The 26,373-nt window shown below is 41.3% G+C and overlaps 1 protein-coding gene across 1 annotated transcript; it reads right to left on the reverse strand.

Annotated features, from left to right (window-relative positions):
* Window positions 1–229: 229 nt before the first annotated feature.
* LOC117556044 (uncharacterized protein PFB0765w-like) lies at window positions 230–1,777 on the reverse strand. The gene is made up of 2 exons (XM_034231185.1): window positions 1,742–1,777; window positions 230–1,396 (listed from the first exon to the last, which is right to left on the reverse strand). Exon 2 carries the CDS (start codon window positions 1,209–1,211, stop codon window positions 513–515), a length of 699 nt encoding a protein of 232 aa, XP_034087076.1. The 5' UTR covers window positions 1,212–1,396; window positions 1,742–1,777; the 3' UTR covers window positions 230–512.
* Between the last annotated feature and the right edge of the window lie 24,596 nt (window positions 1,778–26,373).

Genomic DNA, 26,373 nt, shown 5'->3' on the forward strand with positions numbered 1-26,373 from the left:
TAGGATGTTGTGCATCCCTGGGAACAATCACTTCGGATCTTAAATAAACTGTTTGAGAAATATAGCTTTAGAAAAAAAAGTGGTTTTGTGGCACAACTTGCCCCCGGTGCGGGGTAAGTTGTGCCATTAGAGACAATACACTGGGGTAAATTGTGCCATTGATAATTGAAGTAAAACAGATCATTTTAATCTCACAAACAATAATGCTATATAAAAGCAAGACAAATTCAATACAACATTATTTATTTAATGTTTATTTAAAGTTTTAACAACATCAAAGGCCACTTTTCTATAACAAGGCCTATGAACACCTAACATCCTACTTGTCCAATGCTGCAGGGAAATATGAACTTCTGTTCCCTTCTGGCTGTACCACCAAGTTTTGTGGTGTGGCCAATTTGCTTAAACAGGACCTAGCGCCACATGAACACATACTCAGAACAAAATTCCAAAATGAGCACCTAATCATCTGCAAATCATCTGCATCTGAATCTCTTCACCGATTCGGCCTACTACTGAACATCCCACTTGTCAATGCTGCAGGGGAATGTGAACTTATACTCCCTTCTGGCTGTACCACCAAGTTTTTGTGGTGTGGGTAGTTTCTTGAGCACATCACCTCTAGGGATGACTCCTTCATCATTCTCTCTAAATGTGAAGATGGGCTTTCCATCAACAGACCTCTTATAACTTTGCTTCAGAAACTTTGCACTGATCTCGTCACCTTCAACATTCTCCACCAATCCAACATAGTTATAGGATTTTGATTTTTTACCTGCAAACTTCACAATGACAAAATCACCAGCAGACAGATCCTTGTTACCATCATCATCATCACTCTGGACATCTGAACTCTCATAATGAGTGGCATCGCTAAATGGAATCGGAAAGTCACTCTCTTCTGAGCTACTGGAGAGCACTTTCTTTTTGGGCTTGGTTGGTTTTGACCCTTTCAGAGCCCCCTTCTTATTTCCACTCCTTTTCTTCTTTTCAGCCCGTTCCTTTTCTCTGCTGTGTGTCTTCTCCAGGCCATCTTCTGCCTCATCATTGGTGGTGGAGCTATCTTCTGAGCTACTGTACACAGCTGTTTTCTTCTTGGTTTTGCTTTGATTTGCAGCTTTCAGACCCCTTTTCTTCTCTCTTTCATTCTTTTTATTTTCCTGTTCAGCCTTTTTATCTTCTTTTTCTTTGTGAGCCTTCTCCAACTCCATCTTCTCAGGTGTGTCGGTCACGATTCTTGTTTTCACTTTCTTTCTTACACTTTTTTTTTTTCTTTCTGTGGCTTTTGGCAAGGGAAGAATTACTTCTGGAGACACATAACCCAAGTGAGCAGAAGAACCAGATTTGTCACTTGATAAGTGCTCGGGAGTGGCAGGTGGCTCTCCTGGGTCTGGATCTGCTTCAAGTAAAGGAAAGGAATAACAATAAAATACAATAAAGTAATATATAGTAAATAATCATAAGTTGGGGTAAGTTGTGCCACTAGCACAACTTACCCCAGGCCCTTTGGCACAAATCACCCCAAGCCCACCATTTTGAAAAAAATGCATCCCCCAGCTGTTTTGAGCTAGCATCATGCTAACTGTATAGACTCATAGTGTAACTTACTAAAGCACTTAAACATGTGTGAACTGTTTTCAAAGTTGTCTAAATTGTTCAAACACAGCAATCAAAAAACCTTGATCAAAGAAATTTTACTTTGGAGGGCAAAAAATGGTTTTTTGAACTTAAATGTGCTTACCTCTCAAGCCACGTGTCTCCCTTCTTTGCAGGATGATTGAAATGGATGCCTCGTCAAAAATATGTGGTCACATGACCAACTTCTTCTATGGTTTTCTAGATAACAGGGGTGGAACTACTTGCCCCTTATCACAAATTACCCCACTCTCCCCTACTGTGTTTCAATACAGCTGAACTCACAACATACAGCTCTCATTTGCATACTGGCTGTACATATGTTTTTAAGCTGATAATTCAGTAATGACTGACTTTAAAAAGGGGGTTTTACCTTGGTGCAGACTTTCCTCTTCTAATATCTTCCCTCCACATATCTTGCTCTTTCTTTCATTTCATATTTGAGCCATACTGTACCTTGGTATTTTTCTCTCATCATAAATTTCGGTCTTCACTCATGCCCTAATTTGACAGTAAACTACATTGCATGCTCGCTCTCAATCCCTAACTATTTGGCCTCCTCTGATCCCGCTGAAACTGCTACCCAGGGCGTAATACTGGAAACAGCCACAACTTCTGCTGGTGTTACACACAAGCTCCCATGCTTGAAAAGATACTTCCTTTTTGTGAGAAATAAAAAATCTTTAGGATTCAAATATGTTATTGTTGTACCCTCACAACGTATTTAGTGGCTTTTCTTTTAGAACATCTGTCTTATAATACGGAAATAGTTCTTTGAATTTTCTCAAGGATGAACTTTATGATTGATTAGTTGTGTTTGTTTAAAAAATGTCAATTTAGCAGGAATTATAATCATAACTTAGACTTCACCTCATTAGTTGAAATCATCACACTCCCAGGCTCCTATGATTAACACTGGCTCATATCCTGGGTTTTGATATGAAGTGTGCACTTGATTAATTGGCAAATAATTAAGAGTCCACCAGCCCAAGTATAGCAGTCACACTAGGTTCATGTTAGTAAATTAGTGCTGCATCGGTAATAGCCCTTTCCCTCTCTGTGCCACTAAAAATTATTTGTTTACATTTTTTTATCAAATGGGCCACAAATAACCACAAACACATTTTTTTTTTTACTGACCCACAGTTTTGTTTTTATGAGCCTCTACCAACTGGTCGAGCTGGCCTTTTATGGTAAAAGTGCATTTTCAACAATCATCATATACAGTAGAGTATTTGTATGCATCAAACTGAAATAAAACACAAACTGAAATAAAGCAATATATACAACCAGATATATTCATAAAACATAATAAATTATAATTGTAAAATTGAAAAAAGTAATGGTAAGGGTTTTTCATAATAAGAAAAAGACTTGCTCATCTTACGGTATATGCTGAAACCACTGGACTAACAGCAAATGTCTATATCCTGTGTTGGCAATGTTCTAATACAGCGGTTTTCAAAGTGTGAGGCGCAGTGTGAGAAAAGAATAACGAGAAACAGTGAAATCTAGCTAGTTAACTTCAGCTAACTTAATGCGAGCGGCAACATGGATCGATTTTTAGTGAAGTTACCTAAAGTGAGAGAGGAGACAGCGTCTGGCAGAAAACGTCACTTGCACACTTTTGGTTGTCTGTGGAGACAGAGTTCCCCCACCTTGCCAAAAAGGCTGTAAAAGTGCTCATTCCCTTCACCTCCGCCTACCTGTGTGAGTGTGGGTTTTCCGCATTGACTTTGATCAAAAGCAAGTACCTGTCAAGCAGGGGCGGATCTACCGGGGTGGCATGGGGTGGCAACTGCCACCCTAAAAATAAACTTGCCACCCCAGTTGGCAGCTTTGTTTTGAAATAAAAGTTGTGGCTCATCGGACATTTATGAGAGAAAATCCCTAATGTTTGAATGCAATTGAATGCAGCACAAGACGCAAGCCTTGTAACCCCTCCCCCGGCCCTGGCGCAAGCGTGGATATGTGATTGGCGGTGATTTCATTTGAACGGGACGGCGCAAAACGAGAAGCATTCGGACCCAAATAGACGGAAGGAATGAGGTATTTGCGGTCTACAATGACAGAGAAGAGACTGTCAAGTTTGGCTGTACTCAGCATTGAATCAAAACGCACTAAAGCTTTAGATCTTAAGAAGTTTGTGAGGCGTTTTGCTGAACAAGATGGTAATCACCGCATTCAGCTGTTATAGGCATGCCAACTTGATGCTCTGCCCACAGATGACTCGATGAGCATAACAAACTGTTAAGATGATGACCTTGTAACGATCAACTATCAAAAATAGCTGTGTTAAATAAACGCACAAGGGGTTCTTGATATGAAATAATATATTAAAGGCAAACAAAACTGATAAACGGACAATCTACTCTTTCCACCAAATAGTCTGCACGGAAGTGTATTTACTACAGTCTATATCCACACATTCACAAAATAAACAAAGACAGGTTTTATACATTATTCAATTATATTCACAGTTTTTCAGCCAAACAAAACAAACAAAACTCAACAAAAAGTCCGCTCGGCGATAAACCGAAATTGTCTTTACTGCCTAATCCAGGTCACTATAGTTCATTGACAAAAAAACAGTTGCTCCTGCGGCCGTCGGCAGCAAAAAAACGGAAATGTTTGTAGGCCTGTTTAGGCTATGATCCACACTCTCTCACCTTGTAATTGCACAATCAAACCATCTATAATTTAGCTCTGGCCTTCACTCACAAAAAAACATTCTGTTGAATTGGACATATTTTTTGAAACTCTATTGACTGACATGCAATGACTGGGACCGATGGAAGAATCTGCGAGGAATGAACTAGAGCAGAGAAATAATCATATTTTAAAAGACAGCAGCTTCATAAGAGGCCAACAAGAGTGACAAGGTGTGTCAGTGTGCTGAAGGATAGTTGTATCCAGGCCAGTCTCTAGACTTTCCATGGTGTAAAAATGCTGCTGCCAGAGTACTAGTGCTGATATCATGTCTACCATCCTCTTAAAATACAATATAAGTCTCATGAAGAAAGGTGTTTTAATTTTAAAGCATATTAAAAATAGCAGAGAAACATGCATTATTGTACTCAGTAGGGGACATTGACAGAGGATTACTCAAAAAGTACACAGTAAAAGTACTTCATAGTACTTGTGGGCAGGGGCGCCGTAAGGGGGTGAAAAGTTAGGACGATTCTAAGGGCCCGTGACTGACAGGGGCCCCAAACATTTTTAGAACATTCAGAAAAAATGTTTAAGTAACCTTTCATCAATCATCAATAATTAACATTAATATAACGTCATATTGATAATGCACTCACTAAACTTACGATTCATTTAACTCATTTTCTTCCAAAAGTTAATTATCCAAACCCTCTGAACACCCTCCTCTATTTACATGTAATGGTTTGGCTGGGCGGCACCGCTCTTTCTGGCAGCAGAGAGTGAGAGCATGTGAGGAGGAATGCTAGTACTTACGTGTGTGCCATGTCTCAACGACTAACAAAGTCAGGCTTTCAAAAAGAAAATAAAGGAGAGAAAGACAAGAGAGAGGGACTAAAGGGCAACAGTATGTCACCCAGTTTTTCAAGAGAAAAGGTGGGTGTGGTCTATGAGTGGTGGAAATTAGTCTGTTAGCTAAGCGTAGTCCATTGTAAATAATAATTGTTTTGAGGTTTTTAATTTCACTCCTCTTTTAGCTGACATTTAATAAATGCAGGTACATTTTTAGCAGCAATTCATACTAAATCAGTTGTCCCTCCCCCTGGTGCCAGGACCAACAGATCCATATTTAGGCTCAGCAGCCCTGTCCCCCCATAAGGCTTTGCAGTCTTACCATGCTGTCCATTGAAAGCCAGTTGGCTAGAAAGCTGGACTTCAAGGACTTGATCAGTGACTTTGCCTGTAAGAAGGCTAGGCGCTGCGCTCTTGGTGAGTAAGGCTGAGCAAGGGCTCGTAATAACTGTTAAAGGGCAAGTCTATAGTAACGGTATTGGATCACTACACAGAAGATGCATGATGAGAAAAAGACTGAGAACAGGTAATAGGCTCTGATTTAGCACCACCATCAGGCATTTCCATTTTGTTGTCCGTTTACACTTTAATACCTGCTTATTTTGTAGTTCGTATGTAAACTGAACAAAAATATAAATGCAACACTTTTGTTTTTGCTCCCATTTTTCATGAGATGAACTCAAAGATCTAAAACATTTTCTATATACACAAAATAACCATTTCTCTCAAATATTGTTCACAAATCTGAAAAAATCTGTGATAGTGAGCATTTCTCCTTTGCCGAGATAATCCATCCCACCTCACAGGTGTGGCATATCAAGATGCTGATTAGACAGCATGATTATTGCACAGGTGTGCCTTAGGCTGGCCACAATAAAAGGCCACTCTGAAACGTGCAGTTTTGCTTTATTGGGGGGGTCTGGGGGGGTCCGAAAAACCAGTATCTGGTGTGACCACCATTGCCTCACGCAGTGCAACACATCTCCTTCGCATAGAGTTGATCAGGTTGTTGATTGTGGCCTGTGGAATGTTGGTCCACTCCTCTTCAATGGCTGTGCGAAGTTGCTGGATATTGGCAGGAACTGGAACACGCTGTCGTATACGCCGATTCAGAGCATCCCAAACATGCCCAATGGGTGACATGTCCGGTGAGTATGCTGGCCATGCAAGAACTGGGATGTTTTCAGCCTCCAGGAATTGTGTACAGATCCTTGCAACATGGGGCCGTGCATTATCATGCTGCAACATGAGGTGATGGTCGTGGATGAATGGCACAACAATGGGCCTCAGGATCTCGTCACGGTATCTCTGTGCATTCACAATGCCATCAATAAAATGCACCTGTGTTCGTCGTCCATAACATACGCCTGCCCATACCATAACCCCACCACCACCATGGGCCACTCGATTCACAACATTGACATCAGAAAACCGCTCACCCACACGACGCCACACACGCTGTCTGCCATCTGCCCTGAACAGTGAAAACCGGGATTCATCCGTGAAGAGAACACCTCTCCAACGTGCCAGACGCCATCGAATGTGAGCATTTTCCCACTCAAGTCGGTTACGTCAACGAACCGGAGTCAGGTCGAGACCCCGATGAGGACGACGAGCATGCAGATGAGCTTCCCTGAGACGGTTTCTGACAGTTTGTGCAGAAATTCTTTGGTTATGCAAACCGATTGTTGCAGCAGCTGTCCGAGTGGCTGGTCTCAGACGATCTCGGAGGTGAACATGCTGGATGTGGAGGTCCTGGGCTGGTGTTGTTACACGTGGTCTGCGGTTGTGAGGCCGGTTGGATGTACTGCCAAATTCTCTGAAACGCCTTTGGAGACGGCTTATGGTAGAGAAATGAACATTCAATTCACGGGCAACAGCTCTGGTGGACATTCCTGCTGTCAGCATGCCAATTGTACGCTCCCTCAAAACTTGTGACATCTGTGGCATTGTGCTGTGTGATAAAACTGAACATTTTAGAGTGGCCTTTTATTGTGGCCAGCCTAAGGCACACCTGTGCAATAATCATGCTGTCTAATCAGCATCTTGATATCCCACACCTGTGAGGTGGGATGGATTATCTCAGCAAAGGAGAAGTGCTCACTATCACAGATTTTTTCAGATTTGTGAACAATATTTGAGAGAAATGGTTATTTTGTGTATATAGAAAATGTTTTAGATCTTTGAGTTCATCTCATGAAAAATGGGAGCAAAAACAAAAGTGTTGCATTTATGTTTTTGTTCAGTGTAATTAAAAAATCTGCTGCTTATGTTATTTTTTTTGTTATAGCATTTTATAAATGATAATATTGGTGTTAATGTTCACTTTGTTTTAATTTAAGAGGTCATGTATATTTAAGTTATATTTATTTAGATTTATGAATGTTCCATTCAAAAATGTTATTAAAAAGGCATGTACACCATAAAAGATGACTATTGAGATCTATTGTCAGGCATGTTAGTGTTATATGAAATAGTGCAGCAGAATGTTGCAGTAGAATTTGCAGTCTGCACAGTGTTATATTTTCACCGCTCAGTGTCAGTAAATATTGTGCAGTTAGTAAGTATTGGACTACAAGATGCAAGCCTGTACAGGTAAAGCATAAATGAGTCGGTTGGGTTCTGGAGGTGTGGTTACATCAATTGTGCTTGGTTGGCGTGGCCTGTGCCTGGTGGTGGGGCCCAATGTGATATCTTTTCATGGGGCCCAAAATCCCTGGCGGCGCCCCTGCTTGTGGGGGTAGTTTCACTAGTACTGAGTCGAACAGGATCAATCTCACGAAGAACTAATGGCAACACAAAATGATTCCCTCATCAAACTTAGCAGAAGTGGCTTGATTTTGTTCTCAGGAGAGGACTTTGACAGAGGATTTCTCAAAAAATACACATTAAAAGTACTTAAATGTATTGTTAGTAGCAGTCAAACTAGTACCAAGTCCGACAGTATCAGTTTTATGAAGAACTTGTAATAACAAATATTTGTATCGATCATCAAATATAGCAGGGAAAAAAATGAAGAGCTGCTGATTTAAAAAAAAAAAAAAAAACTCGAGAGATGGCTCAGTTGACCGCACTGCAGAATCGCTGTATAGTTTAAATCTCCTAACAATGTTGTCCATTTTAGACATACTTATTATATTTACAGCCCTTAATAACATTAATTTTCTGGGCTCAATGTGGGTCTTGGTCATTTCCGTTGTGATCGCTAAATTCACCTTGTTTCCCCTTGTTTATAATATCACTGTTCCAAGCAAACAAGTGCTTTTTGTTTTGAAATCACTTCCGCGAGTTTCGCCCCCCCCCTCTCGTTCCACTGACCATTATGCTGCGTTCACACCGGACGCGATGCGAATATTTGCTTCGCTCTAACGTAGGGTGACCAGACGTCCCCGTTTTCCGGGGACAGTCCCCGTTTGTATTGGCCTGTCTCCGGTTGAAACTGTCCCCGGAAATGTCCCCGTTTTTTTAATATACGTCAAAAACACATAGCAAGGTGAAATAAAACGTTTCATGTCAGGAAACACTGGGTAAACAGACTGTGGTCAAGCCATGCCCCACTTCGGAAAACACAGTCAAGCCAGCCCGCACGTTGTATTGCGGTGCGCGAATATCCTATGCATTACGGTAGAGGCCTGTAAAAACTGCCTTCAAAATAAAAGCGTTTACTCGGTCAATAACAAATATACCTAGAAAACACACCGAACATATTCATATACTGGAGCTTAAATTAAGAAATATGTACTATATAATGTGATCAATAATAATTTAAAACAAACTACGTATAACTACCACATTATAACTGAGTGAATGTACAATGTAATTATACAGTTATGAAGACATATCTGACATTTCCACTGGGTGATTTAAAATGTATGCTGTTTAAAATCTCAAATTAGATCTATTGTCCATCTATATTTTGATTATTATTTAATGGAAACCGTCCATAATCAAAGAGTCATTCGAAGTCAATCAAATACTTATTTCACTTCAGGGTGATAGCAGGAGACCCCATCTAGTCAATCAGAGAAAATCAGGACAATCCTATATAGAATTTCAAAATAAAATACTTTTGAAATCTCATGTGCTATCGTCCTTCTGTTTGTATACAAGAATAAATAAAAAACTGTCAAATCATCAAATACTTATTTCACTCCAGGGTGATAGCAGGACACCCCATCTAGTCACTCAGAGAGAATCAGGACAATCTGATGTAGAGTTTCAAAATAAAAGACCTTTGAAGTCTCATATATGAGCTATCATCCCTCTGTTTTTAGATAAGAATAAAACAAAAACTATCCAGTATCAAAGACATATTTCACTCCAGGGTGATAGCAGGACACCCCATCTAATCACTCAGAGAGAATCTGGACAATCTGGTGTACAGTTTCAAAATAAAAGACCTTTGAAGTCTCATATATGAGCTATCGTCCTTCAGTTTGTATCCAACAGTTCAAATGTTCGAATTACATTGAACCAGAATTGTCCCATTTTTTTCTTTAACAGTGAAGAAAATTGGTTATGTTAATGATATATTGACCGCAAAACTCAAAATGTCCCCGGTTTTAATTTTGAAAATCTGATCACCTTACTCTAACGGCCCGTCTACACTACAGGCATAAAAAAATCTTGAAGCTGGGCGTGTCTGAAGCTTGGCGATTTTTTGCGAGCAACGCGACCAACAACCAATCACATGAATCTCCCGCCCCCGACATACAAAGCAATAGCTATGTTAAAACGAAGTAAACTGGATATAAAATCCCCAAACAGGCGAAAACCTACCAGTTTCACCCACTGTCTCTGCCACCTCCCTCCATGCCTGGTTCCTCCGGTTTGTATCCTGGTAAATAGTTCTGGTCGGAAAGAACCGGATGATTTCCTACCGTAATTTCTCGTTTGGAATATGAGGAAATGAACTGCGGTCTGGCTCTCCCAGCTTGCACGCGGTTTGATTGGTTAGCGCTTGTACTGGCGGGAATTGCAAAAACGGGATTTGATTGGCTGACGCCAGCTTCGAGTAAGCATCGAGCCTCAAAAGTTGAACATTGTTCAACTTTTGACGCCGATAGACGCTCGCGATGCTTGCAACGCCTTGCCATGCTACCCACAATGCAGTTCGGCGAAGTTTGAAAATATCCTACGTCACCCCATTCAAATGAATGGGCGAAGCGTTGAAAGCATTTTTTGACGCCTGTGGTGTAGACGGGCCGTAACAGCCCCTACACACGGCGGCGTGCGTTGCCGCTTCAACGCTTCTGCCCATTCACTTTGAATGGGGTGACATCACGATTCGCCGAACTGCATTGTGGGAGCAAAGCGTAGCTTCTCTCGCGGTGCTCGCTGCAAAGTAGAGGCAATGTTCTACTTTTGCCGCCTCGACGGAGGCGTCAGCTAATCAAATCCCGCATATGCAAATCTGACAGTTCAAGCGCTAGCCAATCAAACCGTGTTTATGTTGGGAGAGCCAGACCGCAGTTATTTCCCATATGTCAAAAAATTGAGGAGAAAATTATCGTGGCGGTAGGGAATCACCCGGTATATGACCAGTCCCTCTTTACATACAGGGATACAAACCGGAGGAGCCAGGCATGGGGGGAGGTGGCAGAGACAGTGGGTGACACTGGTAGGTTTTCGCCTGTTTGGGGAGTTTATATCCAGTGTACTTCGTTTGAATGGACAGCTAGCAAGCATAGACAGTATATTTAGCCAGCATGGATGTAGCATGAATGCTTTGCTTTGTATGTCCGGGGCGGGACATTCATGTGATTGGTTGTTGCTCGCGTTGACTCCCCAAGCTCAAGATACGCCCACCGCCAAGCGGCAACGCACGCCGCCGTGTGTAGGGGCCGTAACGGCCCGTCCACACAGCGGCGTGCGTTGACGCTTGGCGGTGTGCGTGTCTGAAGCTTGGGGAGTTTATTCGAGCAACGAGACCAACAACCAATCACATGAATCTCCCGTGCAAATCAAATCAAGTTTTATTTATATAGGCCCTAGCACATTTATAAACGATTTTTGGTCTAGCCAAAGTGCTGTACATATAATAAAAATAGCCTACAGTAGAGACACTTTACAGCTAATAAACAGCACAGTTTGTTCAGAATATCATATATAATATAATATAAACTCTCCAAACAGGCGAAAACCTACCAGTTCCACCCACTGTCTCTGCCACCTCCCTCCATGCCTGTCTCCTCCGGTTTGTATCCCGGTAGGTGAACAGAGACTGATCATATAACACCGGGTGATTCACTACCGCTATAATTAATTTCTCCTGCATTTTTTGGAATATGAGGAAATTACCTGCATAGTCTCTCCCAGCATACACGCGGTTTGATTGGCTAGCGCTTGTACTGGCAGATTTGCATAAACGGGATTTGATTGTCTGACGCCAGGCTAAGCTAACGTTGTATATGCTCACTCCACACTCATAACAACGGCCTACAGACATAAATAAACCAGCGACTGCATTCGCCATGACACAGACAGTCTGTGGTTTGTACTTGTTTAACTTTTGTACAGTTTCTGAACAGATATGAGGAGCTGTGATCTCTGTGTGCTAACTGCTAACAGCTAACAGCTGATGTTTTCTGGTTGAACGTCAGTGAAGGCAGGCTGAGATCCTCACCGCTGATTGGCTTCCGCGAGAACGTGTCACGTGAATTTGACGCTCGAGTTGAAAAAATGTAACTCGAGCGTTTGAGGCGGCACAGTTCAATCGCCTCAATTGCGTGATTTGCGCCGCGTCCACCGCTTCGTGCTCGGCGTTGGAGCGAATTTGCGTCTGTCCGCGTCTCTGCATTGACTTTACATGCAATCGCGCCGCCCCCAAACATCGCATCGCGTCCGGTCTGAACGCAGCATTAGACCATTTAGTAAGGTAAAAAACAAAAAGCAAAAACGCCTCGCAGACGCTCTTCCGTTTACTTTTTTAATAAAGAAAAACAAATGGTCCGAAGATAAACGGATTCATCTCCCTCCATCATGTTGATTTGAATCCGAAGTTCTGAACATGAGCCCGCCCCGCTCGACCTTCTGAGCCAATCACAGTGTGATAATGACCTGCCTTCCGTTTCCACTATAGATGAGAGCAGTGCTGGAATTGGGCCGGTACTCACCAGTACGCAGTACCGGCACTTCTGGTTCTGACCCATGGAGTACCGGCACTTCTTGCTCAGTACCGGCATGCTGGCGGTACTCCGATACTCATGCACCGTGCCAGTACTCAACACTCTCCCGCCGTTCTTATTATACATCCATATATATATATACAGCCGCCCGGTACTCAGTAGATGCGTCATGAGGTGCCGAACGGACATTCTCATCGCTCTAACCGCTGGAGTTTCACAGCGGCTGTCAGCTGTTTACTCCTGTCATTCAAACAGAACGTGCTGGAGAGGGGGCGGGGCTTATCTTCTCCATGTAAATACTGTGGTGGAAACGACTATGTCAAAATTAACCTATTTGACCGTGATTTAATAGTAATACACGTTTCAAAATAATAATAATAATAATGCCGAAGTAACAACATACTGAAAACTGTTAGTAAAACCATGTTTTAATGCTTTACAATGTACATACCTAGATGCACGTGTGTTGTGTTTATGCAGTGCAACTCCCACCCAGTGGGTGGCTATGTAGAGTGATAGAACAGAGCAGGCACGCCCCCGAGAGAAGGAAAGCAAGTCACGTCACAAATTAGCATTTCTAAAATGTTAGCGTGGATTAATAAAAGTGCAAAAAGACAGCGGTTGTCGCCGGAAGAAACTTCAAATACAGAGAATGCTGTGCCTGTGTTGGAAATTGTGTCTGATGGGGAGCTTTCTTTGGTTGATCCTCCTGCTCCAAGTTCTAGTGCATTAGCATTAGCACTAGCTCCGCCGCCTCCTCCAGAGCCTCTAAAGTTAGCTGCTGCTGGCGCAACTGCCACCACCAACAACGGGCAAAGCGATGCACCTGACTGCTGGACAACGGACCAGGTGCAATATTTTTGCAAGACCAATGCATGGCTCCTTCTTAAAGATAAGAAGCTAGGATGTCGGATATGCAGAGATGTCAAATCTTTGGGAATACACACTGGACAAGGACTGAAACTGTCAACTGAATGGGGTGAGTGTGCAGTGTCTCATTTCGGTGTTGACAAGGGCAAACAACAAGCTAGCCTGAGAAAAAAAATCAAAGAACATAAAGAATCACAAGCCCATGTAAAAGCTGCTGACATCCTTACATCTGCTTCACGTGAAACTATTCAACATCAAGTGCAGTCTATGCATAAATCTGAATTAGACACCACTATCAGAGTTTTTCGAACGGCGTATACAATTGGCAAACATAGCCGGCCATTCACAGACATGCCAATTGATTTGAATGTACAGAAACTGAATGGGCTGAACGTGGGCAGGGTTTTGCACTCCAATAAAACCTGTGGCGAAATCATCGACCACATAGCTCATGAGCTGAAGAAAAAAATGGCAAAAGACATTACAGAAAACCAAAGAAAACTCTGTGTTTTGGTTGATGAATCTACCACTATTAGTGGTAAAACGGTGCTTGTTGTGTGTCTACGCTCAGCATTAGCTGATGCTGAGCCCGAAACGTTTTTTTGGGAGCTGATCGAGTTGGATGGAACAACAGCTGATGACATCACAAAGGCGTTAATGGAGTGTCTTGGAAGAGATTTTAACGAGGACTTTTTAGGTCAGTGTTTCGTTTCTTTTGCATGTGATGGGGCTTCAGTCATGCTAGGGAAGAGAACAGGCGTTGCTACCCAGTTGTGTAGTAAATTCCCAAGCCTGTTTGTGTGGCACTGCTCCAATCATCGTCTAGAGCTGGCAGTTGGGGATGTGGTCAAGGAGGTCTCAGGGCTCAATCATTTCCAGATCTTTTTTGACAAACTCTATTCCTTGTTCCATGCCTCCCCCAAAAATCAGAGGCAGTTAGCGCAGTGTGCGCAAGCAGTCGGACAGCGTCTCCTGGTGATAGGGCGTGTTTTGTCCATCCGCTGGGTGGCTTCAAGTGAAAGGAGCGTCAGAGCAGTCTGGGAAAACTACCGAGTGCTTCATGATCACTTCACAAATGCTGCAAACGACACGAGCCGGGATTCCAGAGACAGAGCAAAGTACAAGGGCCTGGATGATGTGCTCACATCTGCAACGTTTGTCAGCAATCTGGGACTGATGTACGATGCGCTCACAGAGCTCAGCGACCTCTCTCGGCAACTCCAAAAAAGAGAGATGACACTGCCTACAGCAGATAGGCTCTTAACTCGAGAAATACGAGTTTTTGAATCCATGGTCACCATGCCTGGCCCACACATGACTACAGTTCATACAGCTCTAGCTGAGAAGTCCTTCAAGGGTGTTGCCCTGCGTGAGAATGGCAGGCTTGTACAGATTCATGCAGGTCAGTTTTTCCGCAGTATGGTAGAGAATCTGAGACACAGAATGACTTCCACAACCTCCTCTCATGTCAGCACAAGAGAAATCCCATTACATGGCCGGGAGGCCCGGGACAATCAGCTAATCCAGGACATGAAAGTTATCCATCCTGGAAGTTGGCCTGAAGAGGAGTTAGACGTACAGTATGGGGACGTAGAGGTGCTACGTTTGTGCGAAGTGCTGAAAGTGGACAGAAGAGAGACTGTTCAGGGCTTTCACGAATACAAGGAAACCAGGGCATCCCGTACACCTGCTGCCATGGAGCCTCTACTGAAAGCAGTCCGAACCATCGCTGTCTCCACTAGTGAGTGTGAGTGGGCATTCAGCTGCATGAACGATATCCTTACTGCAAAAAGGAATGCTCTCTCTGTCAGCCGACTGTCCAGCCTGGTTTTCATTAAATGTAATGGACCATCACTAGGACAGTTCAATCTGGAACAGTATGTGAGGTCCTGGCTGGCAAAGGGAAGGAGAAGTGCTGATGAAAGAGCCTGTCCAGCTCCAGCCCCTGATACTGATGTCCCCAAGGCCTTCTGGAGCCTTTTCTAACAATGTGAAGTATATTGCAAAGCAGCTCACCCAGTGAGAAGACTTTTGGCATAATGTGCCGATTTGTACAGATCCTGGAGATAGAAGGACTTCAGACCAACCAGGGAGTTATCTGATCAGCTTGGTGTTCAATGTAACTCTTTACCATGGCTCAGACTTTGTTACTTGCAGTTACAGTTTCTCATTTTAGATTGTGCAAATTTTGCATTTGTTTTTACATGTTCTTTGTTCATGCTCTTTATCATTTTTCTGAGTTGGAAAGTTAGATTGCATCATAGTTTACTTTATACATATTTGTATTCTTCAGTGGTGAAGTATATTGCAAAGCAGCTCAGCCATGTGAGAAGACTTTTGGCACTTTTTCATTTTTCGTTTTCTGAGTTGGAAAGTTAGATTGCATTCAAAATGTACAGAAATACTTAATTTTGTTAAAGCTTTTTATAAAAAATGCTTCTGACCAGAGCTTTGTTTCCTTGTCATTAATGTTGAACACCACCAGAGGGGCTCTCACCTGAAAGGTCTCTGCTTCATGTGTCTTCAGCAGAAGATCTAGACTTTGATTGCTATATTTTCAGTTAATATTGACCTTACTGAGCTTTAGCCATATCCGCTGCCTATCATAAAAAATGTTAAGTACAGTGAACCTTTCTAAAATATACAGTAGTAAAGAGACAAACCCACCAGCATTATAGTAGCCAAATTCTTGTTTGTGGGCTGTATATATAAAATTGACTTGAAAAAGTTGCTGATTTTAGAGTACTGGCACCTTTTTCATTCCAATTCAAGCACTGGATGAGAGTAACAAATGCGTCACTTCCGGGCAAAAATAACGGCTCCGCCCACTTTTGGGGAAAACAACGCTGTCAGTTGAACGGCGGTCAATACAAATTCTGAAGTTTTTGCCAATCCGATCACAAATTTAAGAAAACCGGAGATTTTTGGATCTTCAAAGAGCCCGATTCCAATGGCCAGACAGGCAAACAATTGCATTAAGCCATTAGAAATCGACGATCGGGCTCGATATATGGTTAAATATAGCAGTAGGCTATACATTTTCATAGATGAGAGTAACATCTAGTCACTTTACGGCCCCGCCCACTTTTGGGGGAAACAACGCTGTAATTTGAACGGCGATCGAGCATGAAGCCACAGAGCTCTTCTTTTACTGTCCTTACACTTGATTATTTGTAATGTTTGAGGTGCAATAAACGACACAGCAGCTTTTTGGCATGATACAACTATTATGTTCCGCCTCGCTTATGAGAGTAACAGCTGGAGAAATTACAGCCTGGCCTACTGATTTTAATTTAACCATATATCAAGACTGATTGTCGATTACCAATGATCGAATGTAATTGTTTGCCTGACTGGCCATCGTAATCGAGCTCTTTGAAGATCCAAAAATCCAAAAAGAGTGAAAATATATGTATGTAAAAGGAGAATGTATGTGTGTAAGAGTGAAAATATATGTATGTAAAAGGAGAATGTATGTGTATGAGAGGACCTGTATGAATTACGGCCTGTACGGCCCCTCATAATAACACCAATATTGCACCAATCTCTTCCAAATTGAATATTCGCCAGCCTCGACCCTGAACCCACTATACAGGAGAGGAGAAGAAAGGTTCCCATTCAATTACTAGGCCCTCTTGCCCCCTTGCACTCGTGTGTGTGTGTGTGTGTGTGTGTGTGTGTGTGTGTGTGTGTGTGTGTGTGTCCACTTTTTAGAAATGTTAGCCACATGTCCATTTCTACCTGCTTTTACACACTGGATCAGGAAATAAAATGTGTTAGTGCTACCACAGGAATACGGGGATGCAATTTCCCACTCTTACTTTAAAAAACATAATGCTAACAGTTTAAGATTTAATATCTCTAATTATAAAACATAAAAAACTGGCACAATTTTAAAACGACTTCAATTAGGGGATATAAGAGCAATCACATCGACCAATAGTTTCTTGTTCTCTGTCCTTGAAGATGGACTTGAACTCGCCCATAGTGATCTGACTGTTTCAACTCCTTCTGTATATTATTCCAGGCAGAAGGGGTAGATAGTATGTTTTACGTTACTGTGTTTACAGTAATGCTTGATTTTTGTCTCATTCCCATATATTAATGAGACACCCATAGACTGTATATATAGGAGACACCACAGCATTGGTAAATAAAACACTTAATGCTTACATTAATTTCTGCAGGATCCTACTTTACAACTGAGACCTTACGCATGGTCAACTCTAACTTGAGGTGTACACATTGCAGCCAATTGCAGATCACTGATCACAGCAGTCACCTTAAAATATTTGTTTTAATGATAATGCCACCTTTGTGTACTTTTTGATCCTTTGACGGGAACTTTTTTAAAACAAAAATAGTCCAGTCTCTGCATAGTTCTCTTAAATAGATAGACTTTTTATTTATCTCTCTCTCTAACCCGCACACAAACATACAGTACTTTCCCAGCGATAATTACAGTATAACAATAGTACTCATTCCTGGGCAGGACCTTGAGCTTCCTGTGGTCAGGTTAAATTCAGCGGGTCCACTGAGGTCAGGGAGCAGAATCTGTCTCTGCTGGCACGGCTGCCTCTCTGTGGGACGAGGCGCTGGTGGAATTACAGGCCGGACCGCTCTGCATCAACACGCCCTTTCCGACTTAAGGCAGCCTGGGAAAATCCACTTGTCTCTTGTCCTGCTCACTGGAGCAAGCCGGCGCCAAACAAAGATTAAAAATCATCCAGAGAAAAAGAATAATACTAATCTTTTTAGGAGAGTTGAAGATTAAGAAATATTAATTTAGTGCATGGCATGATTTGGAAGAGAGAACAACAATAGCCGATTTCCCCAACAGCTGTTTGAAAATGTAGGATTTTATCTAGAGAGTAGTTTATTCATGCTTTTTAAAAAATCTAATTACACTCTAATGATACCTAGTAAAACCACACGTGATTAATCTTGTTTTGTATAGCTGCATTAGATATCGGTAATGCTAAATCATGCTCACCTCCATGCTCCAGATGTGAGGTGATCACTTATCCTTAAGGGCTCCCGGGCCGATCAGATCAGTTAAGGGCATGAAGGGAAATAGGCCATCGGCACCGACTGAGAGCTTAGATAACATATGGTGCATAACAGTCAATAGCAAAGCCTGTGTGGGTGTGTGTGTGTGTGTGTGTGTGTGTCCGACTAAATAAAACACACCTGAACGTGGTCCTGCAGTGTCCGGCGATGTATTGGCTTTGCTAGTGAATAAGTAAAGGCACCATTGACCTGAGGGTTGAGCTCCATGGGTTTTCACAGTACTGCACCCAAAGAAAAGTAAAAAGTATTGACAAAAGCAATCAGTTTACCTTTTTGTGAAAACATTCAATTTCAGGCAACTGAGACTAATGCATGTAGCAAATTGCACGTCTCTAAATCTTTACTGCAATATAATTATACAAATTGCTTTCTAAATACATTTCAAATATTTCTGCATGGACTCTATGCTTTCATATGGGCAAAATACTAATTAACTTTCCCAATTGGTTAGAATCTATAATCCATTGTGTGTGTCACAATCTTAAAAATCAATATTTTAGTCTTTGTTTCTCCTGCTGCTTTCAACTGAGGTTCATAATGATCAATATTCTTATTGGAGGGGCAGACTGTTGTTCTGACTTAAGTTATGACATCACCAGTGATTGGACCACATTTTTTAGTCATGGGTCGTGTCTAGGGATGAAAATAGTTTGCTGTGTTTTAAGAAGTTTCAATCTCCTAATCCGTTGGCTGTCTTTTTGAGGATTCAGCCCTTATTTTAGGGGTTGCATTGTAGCAATACAGTATATAATTGTAGCCAGTGGATAACCAGATAAACAGATGAATCCAGCCCCATTATTTGTTATCTCTTTCAGACAAGCATAAGAGAGCAAGGCAAATTCTTTATGTCCCTTTTTATAACACAATTATGTGCTGTGTGATGATTTTCCCGGTGAGTTTGGGTGTTGGTATGGTTACACTTCTATTAGACTTTGAGCTTTAAAAATCTCCAGTTGCAGTGTACCTGTGTGGTGTCGGCTTTATTTAGATATGCATTGTGTTTTTCTCACTTGCGTCTTTGCCTACACGCACACACAAATACACATACACAAAGATGCCTACACACCCAGAGTCCCCTGTGCATTTCTCTCCATGTGGAGTTATGCGAATTGACTTTCAGCAGCCACCTGTGCCGGGGTTCATGGCTTTGGCCTGATGTGCTGTCATGGAGCTTTGATGCTTCTTCATGTAACCTCTCTGAGATACTGAGAACACCTGTCCTTGCACTCATAAGGCATGCTAATACATGGCTACACATGGTGGCCTGCTGCCTGACCTTGCTAGGACAGCAGAAGTCATTGGAGGGACCGGCCATGGCGGCCCTGCAGGACACAATGTGGCATATGCTCACTCTGTATAGCCCATAATACATGCAGAATAATCAAGTTGCAAACAAGGGAAAAGCAGCACAATCCTCTTAGTCAGAAAAATATAATACACACTTGAGCAAAAACAAAAAAGCAGAATTAAATCATCTTTTGATTCCATAACACCTTTTTAATAAGAACATCCCTTAGAAAAAAGGTGACACCCCATTGCTGTTGGCAAGTGTAGGTAACTCTAATAAATGAATAAAACAGTAAGAGCATGTGTGTGTTTTATTTTCATAAGCTGTTATTGTTTTTATTTTTTCAGAATGTGCTTGAACGCCACCACAGAAGTGGAGAATAAATACTTTCAGCTAACATGGAAACTTGTAATTAAACTCTGCGCCACATACAACAGATTTTCTCCACTTGTCTCGTCTGACCGTGTAGCTCTATTTCTCTTCTCGCAATCTGTTAGCACATGCACAGGCAACGGACATCTGAACACCCACCTCCCAGAGCAACACACAAACACGTGCCTGCACACGCACACACGAAAACACACAAACCCCCTCTGCCAAACCTAGCTATAATAACCTCCACAAACACACAAGTTTTTCTGTGTGTGTCTGTTTGTCTGGGAAGAGGGATATTATTGTCTGTCTCTCCCCTGCTCCTTCCAAGTGCACTTTTCAAGGTGCAGGGCTTGGTATCTCCATGGCAACAGCAAAGCGACCAGGAGCGGTGGTGAGGGAGGAGGCGGTGGGGATGGAGACGAGGGCGGGGGAGAGGGGCGACAGGGTTGGTGGTGGGGTTGATGTTGAAGTGTACAGGGGGGGTCCTCTGGTCACAGAAAGGCATGCTGGGTACATGCACTTGGGAACATTGTGACATTTTCGTGTGTCGTGATTATGCAGACTGAAGGCAAACAGGGTGTGGTTTCCCTCTAGAGATGTGTGTGTGTGTGTGTGTGTGTGTGTGTGTGTGTGTGTGTGTGTGTGTGTGTGTGTGTGTGTGTGTGTGTGGTGTGTGTGTGTGTGTGTGTGTGTGTGTGTGTGTGTGTGTGTCTGTGTACATTTTCAAACAGCCCTGTGGAGATATATGTACTGAGAGCCCAGGTGTGATCTCGATGCTGGGTGAAAGATGACCTCTCACTGCACACACACACATCTCTCTCTCAGTTGATGGTCAGTGTGTGTGTTTGTATAACAGAGACGGCCAGGTACTATTTTATCGTTTTTGCATGTGACCGGGTCCATGCTGGCCCAGATTTGTCCACCTCTGTCCATTTTTCTCTTCCTCTCTTGAGTCTTTTTTTTAAACTTTAATCTCCTCTAGTTGCTTTTGCCTTTCACTCCATTGTCATCTAACATCTCCTTCGCTTTTTATCCCCGACATTTTCAAAATACGTTTTGTCCCTTTCCATCTTAGTCTTATACAAGACCTTTCCCCTGTCTGCAGGATATAGGGCCTCTGCAGGTGTGTGTGACATCTCTGCAGGCTGTCATGCAGAAAAAGTAAAATTCCACACAAGTTTAATGGCTGAGGGTTGGGGAAACATGCTGTTTCAAGGACATTTCTCTACTTTTACATGTTCCAGTTTTTAAAAAATGTGACTTGTCCTAGCCTCTTCTGTACGATTGGGGTAGAAGATGAATTTCCACATTGTGGGTCAAACTAGTCTTTAGTGCCTAATTTTGCTAAGACCTCAATCTTTCTAACCTCAATAGTGGTTATAAGTTGCCATGCAGATTATTTCTACTAAAGATGACTGGTTTTATGGACGTTTTGCAGATACATAGCATTTTAACATTGTTTATTTTCTACAGGTCCTCAAGAGTGCATTCTGAGTTACTGTACTTGATAATTCAATAGACCGAGTAGATTTAGCTTTTTCTGCCTTCCAGAGCTCCCTGTAAAAGTTCAATGATGATGTGGCAAGTGAGGAATCCCTGGAGTTTTACTTCATCCTGTCGGCCATGAAACCACCTTTAATTAGGGGGCATGGCCATTACAGTCTAAAAGAAAATTAGAGTCAGTGTTGACGAGACCACAAAATGAAGTTTACATGGACAATCTTTTTGTCCGCTTTTCCTAAACATAATTTTGATTTAGTTTGGATTTAGGTCTTTCAGCATTAAATACTTAAATTTGAGATCCAAACTTTGGTAAAGGCCCTGTCACACTGTCCCGAAATTGACACCCGATGGACACACGATAAAGGAAATGTTCAAATTCGGCTGTGATCGTAGCAACATCGGGCCATTCGTGAGGGCATCTTAAGCCATCGTATGACCGCCGGTGGAGTTTCTCAGGCTCCGGCAACAACTTAGTGAGCGGCAACTTCGTAAGGCACTCGTGAGGACATCTTGTCAAATCGTGTCATCTTCGTGTTATCATCGGTGCCATCGGGCATTCGCCCTCACTCTGATCGGGGCGAATGCCCGATGGCACCGATGATAACACGATGCCCTCACGATGGCCTTACGAAGGGCACAATTGACACACGAATTCAACATGAAAATGAACCTTCGCAAGGTCCTTTGGCAATTTTTTGGCATGCCAAAGATTTTGCCACCGCTCACGAAGTTGCTGCCGGAGCCTGAGAAACTCCACCGGCGGTCATACGATGGCTTAAGATGCCCTCACGAATGGCCCGATGTTGCTACGATCACAGCCGAATTTGAACATTTCCTTTATCGTGTGTCCATCGGGTTGTTTTATTGCACAACAAAATCATGTAAATATATTATGTAAATAACCCAATTTGTGTTCTGTGAAACTAAAAAGGATATAATATATTATTTTGAAGGACAGTTGACAGGAAGTTGTTGTTGTTATGGAAACAACATTACGGAGAGAAAACTTAATATTTTCTACATATAACGACGGAAAAGTAAAGAACAAAGTCTGAAGATATCAGTACAGTATCATAGTACTGTAACACAATTGTTTTTGGTACTTTCATTGCAGTTGTATGTCTTAAATGTAATGTAAATGTTGCCTTCGTGTGTGGTTCGGGGCCATCATCGTGCGAAATTCACAATTCCATATTCGTGTGTCCATCGGGTGTCAATTTCGGGACAGTGTGACAGGGCCTTTAATGGCTGTATGGCTCAATGGAGGTGAGCAATCAGCCACCAGGGCTTTAGTAAAGCAAACACTCACAACATATAGTTATTTTCCTTGTTGAATATTCTTTTTTATAAAACTTTAGTAGGAGCACTACTTGAAGAAGCATGGTGTACAGTCAGTAGCTGCATGAGGCTGAAGGCAGGGCATTGCTTTCAGTTAATGCTACTCTGATCATGCTAACATTGTCAACAAGTAACAAATTGTTAAACACTTTTTTCAGGCAGTACCGTCTTTTCTTAACTTTTCATAAAATAAGAACTTTTCTCAGAATAAAGGGCACTGGAAAAAGAGAAGACATTACATTTAACGTATTTTGATAGAAAATGTTAATTCCATATATATAAATGGCCCCCTCTAAGACCAACTTTGTGGTGAACATTTTGGTACATTTGAAGAGTCAATTAGATTGTGGCGAATTAATTTGAGGTCAAAATCGAAGGCATTTTCTAAACTCATACATATAATCTGTAATATCATTATGACCAAAGCAAAGACGAAACAATATAATACACAAAACATCAAAGAATTGTTACAATTCTTCATAGTTAATTCACATTTTTCTGAAGTTCAGGCACAAAGATGGTAGGCGTGTTAAATGCAGATTACTGTAAATCAAGAAGACCACATAAATAATACATAAAAAGCCAGCTGAGTTATTGACATCTTTACCACACATCTATGTGCATTTAATTGTGTTCAAACATACTCAGCAGTTCAGAAATTAGCCTTTTAACCCAACAAGTCCTCCAACTAATACGACCAAATGGGCCGATTGTTCAGGCCCTTATTACGACCAAATATGTCGTTTGTTCAAGCGCTCAATAGGTCCTATAATTACGTTTTAAAGTGTTCGCCCTCTAGTGCTCCAGTTGAATGCAAACGTTACAGATGGTCGTTTATTCACAAATAACCCTCTCTGTAAAATCCTAAATTGTAGGATAGTTTGGCCATTAAAACGCTTTTTTGATTAGATTTCTAGCGAGAAGTGTATATTGTACTTTTAGAATCCACGTCCAGTCGATATGTAGGATCTATAGTTTGATAGATATTACGAAGATGATTTCAGGTATGCGGCAGCCTCCATGTAAAGTTACGGGTTGAAAACAGTATTTCCGGTCTCGACGTTTTCATAATAAAACCAATGATCAAATGATTTAACAGTGATATCTGCAGTACTCATCCACTAAAAAACATCAGTTTATCCTTGTTAACGACATGTATTGGTTTAAATTGTGTACAATGCTTTTGTGTTTTTCCCATAGGTTTTTCTCTTTAGATTCTGAGAGACACCTTTCTTTTTTCAGAGGTTTTGATAGGCTAAAACATCGAACTACCCATAATCCTTAGCTATCGTTGAAGCTCGGTGATTGCATGTTTTAGCCGCAATGCACGTTGGGATATGGTGTTTATGTGATGTGAAATCCGAAAACATTTAAAAAAAAAAAGAAATAATACTTTATTTCGAGTGTGCTTGCTTTTCTCTTTGAAAGTCATCACATAACGGCATTGTAATACACGGTTCGGCTGCATTAAATATTACACATCTGCCGTAGATAGTTATTTATAGAGCCCTGATTAGAAGACTTCTAGACAAACTGGAAGAAATGCCGCCGAAACTGAATATGTGACGTGGATCATAAATATATCAGCAATTAAACAACATCTTCAATTACTCTTCACACAATACTTCTCCTTGCAGTATCAATAGTAATTCGGCAGACTTTTATATTTGATCCAATTGGTAGATAGGCTATATTTACACCATAACGGTGCACAGCTGATACTGATTTTCTTTGAATATAAGAATGTAAATACTGAGTTGAGAGAATAGTGATGGGAGACACATCTATGGACTCAGAATTTCAATAGCTTACCATTAAATGACGGATATACCTTTCTGTCTATGATGTTTTACAAATCAGATATTAATATGTAGAACTACAATATGTGAAATAATATAGCAATATCCTTTAAAATTATGTGAAAACATGAATAAAACTACACATCTTCAGATGTTATACATACATAAGTGTCCTATAATACAAAGTTATTATGGCATTGTATAGTCCCACAAATGAACTGTGATGGGATTTGTTTTCTCTCACCAGTGAAGGTAAATGTTGATTTTAAAGATGAGATTTGTTTGTTTGTAATGCCGAGATCTCATGACCATTATTCTATTGTGTATTTGTTCTCTAGTCGAATCTCAGGTTTAACATGAATTATAACGGTGCTATAACGGTCTGTTTGCATTGACAAGATGTGCTATTCACGCGGCACACCTGATGGCGGGTGTTATAAAATATATTCCATAATCGGTTTTCTTCATATTTTGTATGTATTTTCATTGTTTGTTCAGTACTAAAAGGTCCAAGAAGTCCCACAATTGAATTTAATATTCATTTGACATGTTAACTATATCGTAAAGCGCTTCATGGGAGTAATTGTGGGATGATACATTTTCAAAGTATCACGATATGTATCGGTTGAGTATCGGTATCGTTCAGTGGTATCGGTTGAGTAAAAAAGTCAACGATATGCATCCCTACATTGTATGCTGTGTGTACCTTATTTGTAACATCTTCAGAAACTACCTTTCCAACTCCTCACCAGCTGACTGTTACAGGTAGGTATGGGTATCGTTAGGATTTTATCGATACCGATACCGGTACTGCTTATCGGTATCGGTATTTTTCGATACTCTTATCGATACTTTTCAATAATTTGGTCCTCAAAATTATAGACATGAATACAAGATGTGAAGATTGAACAGTCATTTTATTGTAATTTTCTTGCAGAAATAACTGTATAACGTATAAATTAGCTTCTCAGAAGCAGTCAAAAATAAATAAAATAACTTAAAGGGGCCTGGCTTGCTCTATCATGCTTTTGGGGTTTTCCCTCAGACAGAGAATGAAAAGAGGCATTTTTTTTAAATTGTTTTAACATTTGTAAATCAGTTACATCTTCATCCAGACATTTCAAACTGACAACCTAGCTCGACAAGAGGTCCTTAAAACATTGTCCTACAGTGACATCATGCAAAACTGCGATATGAAGAAATTGGTAAAAAGGCTAAGATGGCAAAAAGATAAAGGCGACGTATATTATTCTGGATTGTACTTTTAAATCATCACAAAATAAATGATGTGCTGAACTGAAACACGTCAAAATGTGTCTGAAGGTTTAAACATAGAACAAAGTATTTGAGCTTAAAATATGTCAATTCCTAGTAAACGACCAACAATTGCTGAACCATACATTGAAACGTTGACCTTTAACAACATTTAAATGCAGTTTTCCAATTCACAATGACATCTGTAAGTTTAACTGGTTTATAAAGCATTCAATGAAAGGCCAAATTATTATAGCTGTAGGAGCTCACATTAATACACTGTCAGTGTTAATAAACTACAAAAAGACAAGGTACTGTGCCTGCAAGACCTCAGTCAGGTAAATAAAACATATTACCCGTGCGCAGCAGCTAACCTGCCTGCGAGCCTTCGCTCAGGTCATATTTACACACGGCGCGGCTGAAGCCCGCTAGCACTAGCAACCACATTGTTTAGGCTGTCAAATATGCTGCACCGTTTTATTCAATGAGTGTCTCGTTTGCAAATGCTTCATTAAGTTGCTTGTGTTACCCCCTTTACAAACAACTAATTGAGTACACAGATTGCACCTTGCACTATCGCCACTACATTTTTTTAAGTGCACCCAGACAGACC

This window comes from Gymnodraco acuticeps, unplaced genomic scaffold (assembly GCF_902827175.1).
Source record: "Gymnodraco acuticeps unplaced genomic scaffold, fGymAcu1.1, whole genome shotgun sequence".
Taxonomy (NCBI): domain Eukaryota; kingdom Metazoa; phylum Chordata; class Actinopteri; order Perciformes; family Bathydraconidae; genus Gymnodraco; species Gymnodraco acuticeps.

Coding starts and splice junctions, on each gene's coding strand:
- LOC117556044 (XM_034231185.1), bottom strand. CDS start 1,211: ATGGAGTTGGAGAAGGCTCACAAAGAAAAAGAAGATAAAAAGGCTGAA.